General features: G+C 43.5%; 1 protein-coding gene across 6 annotated transcripts in view; it reads left to right on the top strand.

Annotated features, from left to right (window-relative positions):
- The window catches only part of SYT1 (synaptotagmin 1), a 3823670-nt gene that overhangs the window by 3147131 nt on the left and 662737 nt on the right, over positions 1-13802 (top strand). For all 6 annotated transcript variants that reach the window (XM_069228780.1, XM_069228783.1, XM_069228779.1 and 3 more), the window contains one exon: positions 3059-3244. In XM_069228780.1, coding sequence (XP_069084881.1) covers positions 3076-3244 — 169 coding nt within the window. In that variant the 5' untranslated portion in view covers positions 3059-3075. The remainder of the gene's footprint in view (positions 1-3058; positions 3245-13802) is intronic.

Below are 13802 nucleotides of genomic sequence, written 5' to 3'. Positions count from 1 at the left end.
TACTATTTCAGAAATAGAATGGTTGGAAATGAGTGAAGATGACAGTCAGTGTATGCTTATTGAACTGTATCCTGCGAAAGGATGGCAACCCAGTAGGAGCCTGGAATCAGGATTGCTTGGATACGATTTATTTTTACCTCCACTTGGCCTTAGACAGAGTTTATCAGTTTAGCTCATCAGGGTCATCCTGGTGTTACAACCACTAAAAGGATTCTTAAAAAACATTGTTGGTGGAGAGGAATGGATTTTGCTGTGGAACGATTTGTTGATTCTTGCACAATTTGTGTGAATTTGAATAAACATTGTAAGGTGACTTGTGAGCCATACATTCTGGCTAAAATGCTAAATAATTGATTTTTAAGGACCATATAATATATTGGTACAGATCAAGTGTTTTTTTTTTATTGTACTTATTGGCAACTTTTCTAAGTGGATTTATCATGCATTTGTTTGTAATCTCAACACATAGGAGGAGATTGATGTCCTGGATAGCATTTTCCAAGTTGAAGGATTTCCCAAAGTATTGATGACTGACAATTGGGTGCAATATGTATTCAACAAAATGTCGCACTTCTTGAATTTGCGTGGCATTGTTACTGAAAAAGTGCCGTTATATTTGTCCTAAAGCCAATAGTCTGGTTGAGAGGCACAATAAGTTATTGAAAGAAGGGATCCATTCTCATTTGGCAAATAACATAAAAGTTAAAGAGTTCCTGAAAGAAAAACTTTTGAGTTATCACAATACTCCACATTCAGCTACAGCATTTTCTCTGCATTATTTGATGAGGGGAAGAGAAGCCCCTACTTTTATAAACCGGAGGTCTGCAAGTTTGTTACATTGAAAACTTAGTTTGAAAAATTGGTGATGGATGCTATGAGTAACTTATGTTCTAAACAGGTAAGCAATTAATAAATCATGACAAAGTGAATAGAGTCAAACCCAAAAATGTCAAAGACGGTGATTGGGTTATTTTCTCTAAACCTGATTTCATTCACAAAGGTAAATGTAAATTTAAAAATCAAGTGCAAGCTGCTAAAGTTACAGGCAGTGCTATGTGTTTTGCAGAAGAGGGGATGGTGGAAGATGAGTTCCCTAGTTACTCTAAAACAAGGTCAATAAACCAATGTTACATGAACAAACAAAATTTGAAGATGTTGATGAAGAGTTTGTTTTAGGTGATGGAACATTGAGCTCAAAACATTCTACATGTAATGAAGACTGTACTTTATTGGCACAATCTCAGACTGGGCGGATTAGTTCTGATGAAGTTGCACAAGAAAAAAGTTCATATGTGTTATCTCAAATTGATTAATCTAAAATTGAGGAAGTTGTTTCAAAATTGTTTCAATACTTTAAATATTTCCTTTGCTTTGGCTCTTCCAAGTGAAGCCATATTACAAAGCAATTCAAAGAGAGTTGGTAAATTGTCAGAGAAGTTGAACAACTTTGCTTTATATTGATTTGTATTTTATGTTTTGCAATGTTCTTCATTATGTTAAAAAGGGGCATGTTCTACAGGATACATGATTGTACTAATGTACATTAGTTGTATATTAAAATTCGATTGTTTATGATATTTTCTGATGAGATTAAAATGCTAGGCTTTGGAATCGGGGTGGGTAGAAAACATCTCACAGAGCTGGAAACAGGAGTGAAAGGTTGTTGCTGTTCATTTTAATCTCTGTGGGCCCTTTTAACCTGTAAATACAAGTAGAAATCTTTTCTACAGTTTCCATAATGTTGTCTTTTTTCTACGTCTATCATGGATTACCCACCTGCCCCTCAATGCTTACTTGCACACCTTAAACCATGTTAGACGTTCACTTGGCATCTAATTTCTCCCCTAAGCTACTTATGTCTAGAAAATGACTTGTACGTTTAACAGCAATGTCTTAATGTAACGTGTCCCCGTAACTTCACAATCGATCCTAGGCAAAGATAATACTAGGTTTCAGCCTTAAAGGAAATGAGGGTTGCAAAATATCACTATGGCTATGATGGTTAAATCTTTGCACTAGTGTTAGTTAATTCTATCTCCTTTTCGTGACAAGCATAGCCTGTAATGCATGGTGCTGTAGTAATGTTTATTTAGGCCATTGTGTTCTTACTTGACAAAATTGTTTTTGGTCATTATAGCAAACTATTCCTTCATACATATGATGGAAAAAATGAGTAAATCTTAGGACAGAGGTGGACTTCCATTTACTGTTACACGTCTTTCAATTAAAAAAATGACATGGGTGTTGTGTGGGTGTCAATATCGGTGTCAGACCCACACACGTTGAAGGTTTAGGAAAGTACAAACAAGAAGGCAAAACATTGTGTGTAATAAAATGCAAGCATATACATTGAATTGCTCTCTTTCCCTGGAGTTCACCATCATAAGGAGGAAAAGTACATTTCCCTATTATTTCAACTTTTTTAATACACTATTACATCAAGTTGTCATACCGCGCATAGTGAAAAATATGACTGTACTTGTCCCAACAGGGTAATCTTGCTCAGCTGACTTGCTCGGTGAAATAATTATTTGGCTATGGTATTCTTTGGCATGTCATACAAATTATTTTGAAATACACTGCAGAGGCAACAAACCTTTTTTTCTCGGTGGTATATTATGACATACCACCAGAAAATGCATATTTAATCACACACATCTTGATGTGCTAATATAACCGGGTGCAATGTTCCCGCTCAAGAATAAGGTAAACAACTAATGCCTAAATGTAATATTTTTCTGTCATAGTTTAAAGCTGAAAACAAATCAATAGTAGAGAATAATGATTCCGATTTGAGAATAAATGATATTCGAGGAGAAATCAAACTAATATAACCACTGCTTATACAGGCTTCTGAAAAAGAAAGCCACTAGTCTCTGTGGCCTAATAAATATTATATGAACCAAGACGAACTTCGATGCTAATGAAGTAATATTTAGTCCGGGAGCAGGTGCGCCCATTAATGTAGATTGTCTCCACTCTACAGCTTGTTGCTGATGTCTGAAATAATGGGACTGTTTTCAAACCTTCCTCTCCTGCCATTTCTTCTCCTTACCAGTTTCTCCTGGGACGGAGATGAAGTCGACCGAGAGTCACCCTGAAGCCCGGGCGGCTCTCCCTGCAACCACCGCTGCATCCGCAATGCTGAACAATGCCACCGAGGCACCTGGCCCCGAAGGAGGCAAGGGGGAGGGCTTCTCACAAATGAAAGAGAAGTTTATGAACCAGCTCAACAAAATCCCACGTAAGTAAAAATAAAAGAAATCTAGATTTACATTTAAAGGTATAAAGCTCCCGCTGTGACATAAAGAAAGGTTTACTTTGTATAATGAAAAATGACTGCAGTGAAGGCATCTCCGTTTCATTGAAAGATGCAACTTAATAATACTGCTCTGTTTTGAGGGGACAATTTACATTTGCCCTTGGCTTCCTTTTGGGGTCTAAAGTGATTGTTGGACTATCACAACAAGACAAAGTATCATCCCAATCCACACCGCTTATACCAAGAATTGCCATCTAATGGATTTTTGTCACATCTAAGCTCTTTATGTCAAGAAAACCAAAACAGCGGTTTTAAAGCTTCAGACTGGAGGTGTGTCCTCGATCTAGATTGTTCTTATTTGGGAAGTCATCGGAAAGGTAATTGCAAAACAGCAGTGTAAATGGTAATAAGACAGCAACTGACCCACCCTTCCACAAATGAGACGGCATGTTCTGCTTGATGTATGCAGTATCTCTTCCACTGCACTGTTCCTCTCGGATGTTAGAACTTTTGGTGTAAATGATCTTCCAGTTGACTTTAGGGAGCCTGTTCAGTGCATGGTTCCACATCAGTGAATGACCTCTCTTCTCCAATGCCTCATTGTTTTAGGAATCTTGTTGTCACCGTTGTGATATAGTCTATATTTTTTAAAAGGATCACTTTTGCTGGCTGCAATTTGTGAGTGTTTGGGTCCTTCAAAATGTTTAGTATCATCGTCTCTGCAGATGGATTTACACAAAGTATATGAGACTTCTAAGATACATTCATCACTCCAACAAATGTCTAACACAGCCTGGTTTCTTCTTGAAAAATTGCTTTTGAAAAGTTGTAACAACACATTACAGCACACAGCCTTCTTTCTTTCATCATTGTGCCAGTTTTCCCCTGTGATTCCTGACATTTAGCTCCCAGGTCTTATTCCAGAACTTGCCAGCCACAGGTTTATGTGAGCTTGTTCAAGGTGCGTTTTACAGTAAAAGTATTCAGGCCTAGATATTGAACTTTGACCTCAAATTGTGTGAGAGCATTGGTTGGCTTGGTGTTGATAAAGTAATTCCTGAAGGTCCAGGGAAACTGCTTGTTTTTTGGGCTGTGAAATGAGATTCTTGTATTGCACCATTAACAGACTTGTAAAAGAAAGTCAATCAATCCTTCACTGGAACTTTGGCAAGTAATGTTCACAAACTATTGGTTTATTCACCATATAGTGTGTAACTATTATAATGCAGTTGTAATGTGTTAAATTATGTTATTGTTAATGTGATTCATTATAATGTTGTGTTGTTTATATTTGTTTTCTAAACTGGGATATAGGGCATATCAATATACTTGGCCTGAAGCAAAACTTTTGTAAGGATGTTGTAGTGCCTTCACTTATCAGAAATACAAAAGCAAGTTCTTCCATTCATTAATAAAGATGAAACCATAACCCATTAATTTTCATACAATTTTCAAATTATGGGCCAGATGTACATATGTTTGGCTTTGCAATTACCAAATAGTAATTTGCTATATTGTAATTGCAAACACCTATGTACCAATGTGTGTTGTGAGAGCTGATTTGAGTCGCAAATAGACCTACTTCATTAATATTCATGAGGTAGGTCTTGCTAAGCGACCCATTGGAAATCGCAAAAATCACACGGATGGTGGCCTGCTGGAATCAGCAGACCACCATGTCCATGACTGCTTTTCAATTAAGCAATTTGTTTTAATTCAGCCAATTTTTGTTAAAGGAAAACATCTGTGGGACCACTTCCTGCTCTTAAAAAATGTTTTCATGAACATTCACAAAGAGGATGGGGTCCCTTGGGGACCCCTTCCCATTTGTGAATGGGTTGCCACCAACTCAGAGGTAACCGAATGCGAACTGCATTTCGGTCTCAAACATTCACACATACCAGCACATTCGGTACTAGGGAGGGACGTCCTAAACATGCCCCTTCCTAATACCAAATTGCAAACCCTATTTGCAATTCGGAAACAGGGTACAGAATTGCAAATAGGGTCACTGTACATTTAAAAAAAAACATTTTTCCAGTATAGATCGGCCTAATTCTGCAAATCGAACCATTTGCGACCTAAAAAAAGCTTCATACATCTGGCCCTATATGTTCTCAGTAAGTAGTAAACAACAAAAGTGCACAGCATGCTAGGTAGGACACCTCTCTGGCACCCAGTTTTATCATTTTGAGGCCACTAGGGGGTTGCGGAAAGTCTTATACAAATCACCAAAATAATATAAATTACCACAACACAGTTTAATGCTCACTCTACCCTTTCAATCTTTTAGAGGTCCGTCAAGTACTAAAATATTTCAATTTTCTAACTGTTCTACTCACAACTGATTCTGCACTAGCCCTACCACTGTTTCAAAGGCCCCATCATATCGTGAACATTTTGTATCCTTACAGATCTTCTGTGCCTGTCACTTCCCCAGCTCTATCGACATACAATAGCCTGCCCCAATATTTCTCCATTGCTCTGTTTTTAAAGACTCTGACCCAGCACTCCCAACCTTTCCGATTATCTGTTGTTTCCCATATGTAACATTGACCTATAAGGTTATCTACAGGGAATTTGTTCATTTCTCTACACATGCTATTTAGTTCTTTCAGTGCTTTTCCTGGAATTGTTTTTAGTGATGGGATATTCACCTTTGTGCTACTGGTACCCACCTCTACTTGTTCCTCCAAGGGGGTTGCAGGCTGCCCCCACACCCTTGTAATCTTCAACTCACATTTGTACCTTATCCATGTACTAGTTGTGGACTCTGTCCACGGCTACATAGCATGATGCATATATATATATATGTTGTGGTGGGTGCCACTCATGTCTAAGGAATGGAGCAGAGTGAAATTCGGGACATCACAAAAAGAAGTGTATCACATAGAAAATATAAACACAATAAAGAAGATTTCCTTGAATGACAAGGATGGAAAACCTTCTTCTACGAATGACCTTATGTACTCAGTGTATTTACCATGGTAAGACTTTCCGACTTGTTACACTGTTAAAGTATTATGGATTGTTGTTGTAGTGCATTGCTAGGCCATTGAATTACTGTGTCAGCAGTCTGTTAAATGGCTGAGGTGCTGCAAATCTTTCTTTTTGACTTTACCCCAGAAATCTGGAAGCTAAACGTTCAGTGTTTTACGCCCTGCACCCCATTGTAATTCTCACATAACTAAAAGCGGAGTGGGTACATTGTGGCAGATTGTCGGGAGATGGTTGGGATGCCTTGAGTGCTGAAAGCCGATTCTAGGCTATACTACCCCTACAGGTGGGGCCTGTTCTTTCATCACCCTGTGAAAGGATCATCCACTCTCTGCTCAGAAGCCTGCGCAACAAGGGGAATTGGTATGCTCGCAGTTTGCCATATGTTCAGTCCTCTCTCTTCACCAACAAGCACATGGTTGAATGTATCTATTAAGGAGTGGATGCATGAGAGTCTGAACTATGGATGTTGTAGAATGGGAGCAGAGGCACGTTCCTGCCTCTGTGTATCTGTTTATGGGCTGCCCTAGAATCTCTCAAATAGTTTTTTTATGATTTCTATTTCTCAATAATGTTGTGGCTACCTCACGAGGTCACACCACTCTGCATGAATTGCACTTCATCCCCTCTCATGTTCCTGCCTGCCCACCCCTGCTCCTCAATTACTGCTGCTGTTCATCCCCTCTCTACCACTTGCTAGGGCAGATAATGTCAACTATTCATACATTACTAACAGATCAGATATTGATATTTTGGAGTAGGCCACTCAAGCCACAAGGGTGCTTCCCCAACGCAGCTGTCAGCGGCCCCTTCCTCTCTATCCTGGTTCCTTTTTTCGATCTCACCTGTCGCCCCAACTTTGGCGCTTAGCTGCAGAAATCATTGATAATATGCTCCGATTTGGCATTGAAATAATAAATACCTTTACCTATAGCAATGACAATTACTGCTCACAGGGAAAGGGTAATGACATCCCAGGTGACATTCATCTTAGCTTGTATTACTGCTGTTTCCCTCTTTTCCTTGTTGCTTACTGCCAGCCTTGCGATATTGTACACAAGTTACATGCTTGGCACATGGCAATGTCCTGAACGTTTAAGCCTGCTTCATAGTATGTGTGTATCTAGAATTTTAGATTGCAAAAGCAAGTGTAAGTACCTGTAACATTGCCTTGCTTCCCCCAATTGTATTTCACGGAACATTGTTGCAATGCCTAGGGAATCCGTATTGAGTGGAAAGTGTGATTTACATATCAATCATTCCCAGGATAGTGTCTGTTTGTGACTTACTCTCAGCCAGGCACACAATACATGCAAAAACCAAAAAGGGGGAGAATTAGTGGGGGAAGCCCTGTTGCACATATTTATCCTTATAAGACGATCACTGCTTCTCCATTGGTGCATCCCTTTGCAAGTACATAAAATGCTTACAAGAACACAATGTATAATCATTTACTGCTTTAAGCATGCTCACAGAAAACTCATTAATTGCATGAACCATTGATACCTGGGTTTTCACACAGACTCCAAATGAAAGCCTTCTTGAAGAGAGAGGGCCTTAGTAACCACTTAACCTGACCCTGGAACAACAAAAGCGTACGCAGCACTTTAATGATATACTTCTCTTCCAGAACTTGCATTGCAAGTAACCGCAATCATCCACTGGAGCAACACAAACTTACACAAGAATTAGATGAAAAATGCTGTGACATAGCAAAACATATTATTCGCTCCGGAAATAATGGCCACATCATAGAACTTTTTCTCAGACCTGTCTGAAACTGAATGTCGGTATGGCCGAGGTTACGGTGGTGGGGAATCGGCTCGATCTCTGGACCCCTCTCTCCTGCCACTATTCCTGCAGGAAAACAAAGTGGACATGTCGAGGGACAATGAACTCTCTCTTGATCTCCAGATTTAGGGGATGTCAGGCTGCTGCTTTGGGGTACAAAGGAGCCTTCAAAAGGTACTCTGGACCCTCCCAGTTCACACCCAAAAAACGGTGGTGCATGCAATTATTATTTCTTGCCTGGACTATGGGAATGTTTTGTATTTGGGTGCTTAACAGAATTCAGTAAACTGTCTGCAAATTATACAGAACACTGCTGCACACCTTCTGCTACCTTTCCCTAAGGGCCAGCTGATCTCCTTTCTCCTAGCAGGCCTCCGTTGGCTGCCAATTGAAAAAAAGATTTAATTCAAGGCTCTTTGTCTTGTTTTGTGGGCCTTTCAAACTCTGGCCCAATTTCTCTTAGACATTTGATTATTTCTCATAACACTCCTATGGCTTTAAATTCTTCTAACCAAAGTACACATAAATAAACTAACAAAAAATATATATGCATCTGCCATCCTTAAACAAATGCAAATGGCGTGGGTGACATACCAACAGCTTCAGATAAAAAAGAAGTGTATTTCAGAAAAATACTGATGAAATTGTAAATGACTACAGACAAACAAAAAGAAAAAAATATATTTTAAACTGATTAGAGAAATAAAGGTAAAAAATCGAATAAAGCATGACTGGGGCACAAATAATGCTCATTATGGGTATAATCAGAAAGCAGTTATCAAAACATAGTCAAATAAACTCAATATCAGAAGCCGAACTGGGAAGGGAGCATCTCACAGCGATATAGCATCAAGAGTGTCCGCCATAGATGCAATAATGTTTGCTGCATGCCAGATTTTCAGCATAACCACTTTGATGATTGATTATGTAAATAAGATTCGTTTAGATTCATTGAATGTATTTTTGTCATAGCGATCCGAACACTGGGAAAAGATCAGAAAAACCTAGGTCCACACTGATTCCCTCTGACAAGTCATTTAGCTCTCTAGCAGAAATAAGCATTTGTCAATGTGCAAATGCTGACCTATATTTCTCCTAATGGCTAAGTGCCAGTTACAAGTGGCACACCTTACCACACAATTAAGGATCAAGAGTCGTTTCTCCGTCAAATCAAATTCCGGGGAGCAACAGAGATGACTGTGCAGTTCTGTCAAGCCCAACTGATTGCAGTGAAGTACTACTCTTAAAATGGTGGTTATGCCTACTCAGTTATATCCAAAGAGTCTCAGATGTAGTTTTCCGCATCCCTAATGAGGGGGTGATGTTTTAACATAACCTTTCTGGAACTTACAAAGAAGAACAGAAGTACTACAAACATTGTCAAAATAACCCAAATTATTACAGATAGCAATAGTGGACTAATTCAATGAAGAAGTACAAAAATTAAAAAACAAGACAACAGCTCTTCTCACTCAATGCTCCCAAGAAGTGAAACATCATCCCTGGTATCTAGCAGGAACCCCCAAATCCATTGTAATTTAGGAAAGATTTGAGCACACCCCTCTTGAATGAACATCACAACACAGTGGCAGTCTGCTCTAAGAATGAACGGAGCTACCCCTCCAATCCCTTGTTCATCATGCACAGTGTTGTGCTTTCTTTTAGCTAGATTTGCTCCATACAAAACCCATATACATACATGCATCCAAATTACTGTTCGTAAACATACACGTAACATTAGTACCAAATTGACATTAATAGTTACAGCCACAGTAACCCTACAATAATCCTGGGGAAAAAATACATATCTCCTCACCCCTGTCGAAAGGAGGAAAGCAGAGAGAAATTTAGTCTAACGACGAATGGTAGGGACAGTCATGTGTTGACAATAGCTAAGGGTTCCATATGCTTGTTCATGTGATGTTAATGTACTTGGCATAAAGTACATGGCAATATATTTTTGTGTTGCAAGGATCTCCAAAGGTGTTTCCTAACAGCTGCTTTGCATTTTATTTATTGTGCAGCACATAAAACGGAAACTGTGCATCAAAGAGTGTATGTGAGCTTTGCAATGCATAAACAGTTGTTAGGAGAGACAGTAGCGGGTTGGACATCATAAGACAATTACAGCTGTTACACCAAATGTTACTTTTTTAGATGCCATCAGTTGCCTTGTGCTAAATGCACTTTGAGTGCATATTGTAAAATATCCCATTTGTTCCACAGCATTTAAAACAGGGTCACATTGCCCATTACGTAATATGCAATTCAACTGCTTAAAGCAAGTGCTCAAGCAATCCCAGAGCTGAGTTCCCTCTTGCATGTGGGCATGTCCCTTGTAAAATGTTTACTTTCTACTGACCTACTAGTTGTTCCTACTTTTGGTACCAGGAGAGAGGGAGATGGGCGTAGGTAGGATACCACAGACCGTTGGAGTATCTCCCACAAAAGAATCATTCTGCATCAGTGGTGGCTGGTGACTTTTGAAAGTGGTAGAGCATAAAAGTGGCTATGACTTTTATGTAGCAAGGGCAGCGGGCAAGCCTAATGGACAAACGTGAAGTCCAAGGTGGGTCCTCTTACCAAGAAAAGAATTGACAAATGGTTAATTTGAATGCAAATGAATTTAGTGAGAAAGCAAGGTTTATAAAGCAGTGCAAATGAATAGCCTTGAAATATTAGACACAATAAAAACTGCCCCATATCTTATTGCAATAATAAGTTAAACAGTTATTTTAATATTCAAATTATACAGCATGACAACTTCAGGCCCTTTAATGTGTGTGCTTGTGCAGTGCCTTGCACTACATGCGGCATCAACTTTGGAAGAAAATGTTCTAGCAAGGCAATGGGACGCACCCAGAGCTGCTGGCTGCAATCAGTCATACAGAAATATGTGCAGACAGGTCTTTAAGTAGGGTGAAAAAAATGGGGTTCACTAAAAGGGACATGGAAAATAAATTTCTGTGATTCCCTTCATGTGCTACGTGACCTGTATTTTGGTTTCTTTCTCAGATGTTCTTGCATCCAGAAATATAACACAACAACTGACAGTTGTCCGCCGATCCTGTGCCCCGAGTGCCTGCGTCCCTGGTATTGTTACTGTATTGTTGCCCTGATTGCTCTCCCTTACTTGTTGTCTTGCCTTGACTGTGCTCCCTTTTCTCAGCTTCCCTCGTCTTGCCCTCGCCGCCCGTTCTTCCCGCCGCCGCGTCCCGGTAGCTCCGCCCCCTTGCACCTCATTGGCTGCCCCGCTCCCACCTCCCAGCTGCTCCTCCCTCCCTCTTCCCCTCATATGGAGGCCGCGCAGCGGCGGAGTGAGTGACCTCTGACCCTGGTTCCCAGGCAGGTCGCTCCCCTCGCTGCCACGCAGCCCCCAGTGTGACCGTTCTCGCTGCCGTGCCCTGACTGCCTGTGCCTGCCTCCTGTGACCGAGCGCCAGTGTCCGCCGATCCTGTGCCCCGAGTGCCTGCGTCCCTGGTATTGTTACTGTATTGTTGCCCTGATTGCTCTCCCTTACTTGTTGTCTTGCCTTGACTGTGCTCCCTTTTCTCAGCTTCCCTCGTCTTGCCCTCGCCGCCCGTTCTTCCCGCCGCCGCATCCCAGTAGCTCCGCCCCCTTGCACCTCATTGGCCGCCACGCTCCCACCTCCCAGCTGCTCCTCCCTCCCTCTTCCCCTCATATGGAGACCGCGCAGCGGCGGAGTGAGTGACCTCTGACCCTGGTTCCCAGGCAGGTCGCTCCCCTCGCCGCCACGCAGCCCCCAGTGTGACCGCTCTCGCTGCCGTGCCCTGACTGCCTGTGCCTGCCTCCTGTGACCGAGCGCCAGTGTCCGCTGATCCTGTGCCCCGAGTGCCTGCGTCCCTGGTATTGTTACTGTATTGTTGCCCTGATTGCTCTCCCTTACTTGTTGTCTTGCCTTGACTGTGCTCCCTTTTCTCAGTTTCCCTCGTCTTGCCCTCGCCGCCCGTTCTTCCCGCCGCCGCGTCCCGGTAGCTCCGCCCCCTTGCACCTCATTGGCCGCCCCGCTCCCACCTCCCAGCTGCTCCTCCCTCCCTCTTCCCCTCATATGGAGGCCGCGCAGCGGGCGCACGCAGCGGGCGCGCCAAAGGCAAGCCCGTCTGCGCCCGTCCGCGCCTGGACCGCGCCCAGCGCCAGACCCCCTGGCCCCCGCCGCTGCCAGCCTACCCGCCGGACCTACGACGCCGGCACCCTCCTCGCACTCAACACCAGCTGGATCCCCGGGTGCTGCCGTACCGACCCTAGACGCACCCACGGACCCTTCGCCTGCCAATCATGCAAGTTCTCCTGCATCCAGACCCGCACCGCACCCGCCAAGCCAAGCACCAGCAGCAACCACCTGAAGTGCATCCTGCTCAACACCCGCTCCATCCACAGACACGCCGTGGAACTCTGGAACCTGCTCGACACCACATCTCCCGACGTCGCCTTCCTCACAGAAACCTGGATGAATGCCTCCACAGCGCCCGACATCGCCATCGCCATCCCGGACGGATACAAGATCACCCGGAGTGACCACGTCAACCAGACAGGAGGAGGCATTGCCATCGTCCACAAGAACACCATCCGCATCACGACCAACTCCGACGACACCCTCACAGCTGCCGAACATCTCCACTTCCAGATTCACACCGACCCCAAGACCACACTCAGAGGCACCCTCATCTACAGACCCCCAGGACCCCGCACACAATTCAGCGAAGACATCGCAGACTTCATCAGCCCTCACGCCCTCTCCTCCGCTGACTACATCCTCCTAGGGGACCTCAACTTCCACCTGGAGAGCAACGACGACAACAACACCACCACCCTGCTGGACAACCTAGCCAACCTCGGACTCAAGCAACTGGTGAACACCCCCACCCACTACGCCGGACACACGCTTGACCCAGTCTTCTCCTCCAGCAAGTACATCTCCTTCAGCCACTCCACCGGACTCCACTGGACAGACCACAGCTGCGTCCACTTCAGCTTCAGAAGAACCACGACTCACCACCACCCACAACAGGCTCTCTGCAGAAGCTGGAACAAGATCACCACCAACCAGCTCTCCACATCACTGAGCCAGAACCCTCCCGCCAGCTCAGCGGACCCCAACCAAGCAGCCAACAACCTCACACAGTGGATCACCAACTGCGCTGACAACCTCGCACCTCTGAAAACCCACCCCATCAGGCCCAACAGCAAGAAAGCCTCCTGGTTCAACAACGACCTCAAGAACTCCAAGAAGAACTGTCGCACCCTCGAAAAAGACTGGCGAAAAAACCCGACTACAGACAACATGACCGCCCTCAAGCACGCCTCCCGCAAACACCACCAGCTGATCCACACCACCAAGAAGACAGCATTCAAAGAACGACTAGACAACAACGCACACAACAGCAAGGAACTCTTCAGCATCGTCAAAGAGCTCTCCAACCCCAGCGCCGGAAACAACGACATCACCCCCTCACAAGACCTCTGTGACTCACTCGCCTCGTTCTTTCACTGCAAGATCGCCGACATACACAACAGCTTCGGCGCACAGACCACGCACCCAACCACCACACCGACGCCCCCCAACACCACCCTCCGCGCCTGGACCCCAGTCAGCACCGAAGACACCATCCACACGATGAACACCATCCATTCCGGATCACCAACCGACCCATGCCCCCACCACGTCTTCAACAAGGCCGACTCCGTCATCGCACCCCATCTCCGGGACATCATCAATTGCTCCTTCAACACC

Source organism: Pleurodeles waltl, chromosome 4_1 (genome assembly GCF_031143425.1).
Source record: "Pleurodeles waltl isolate 20211129_DDA chromosome 4_1, aPleWal1.hap1.20221129, whole genome shotgun sequence".
Lineage (NCBI taxonomy): Eukaryota > Metazoa > Chordata > Amphibia > Caudata > Salamandridae > Pleurodeles > Pleurodeles waltl.
The sequence above is the reverse complement of the archived record's forward strand: the minus strand, read 5'-3'. Positions and strand labels throughout refer to the sequence as shown.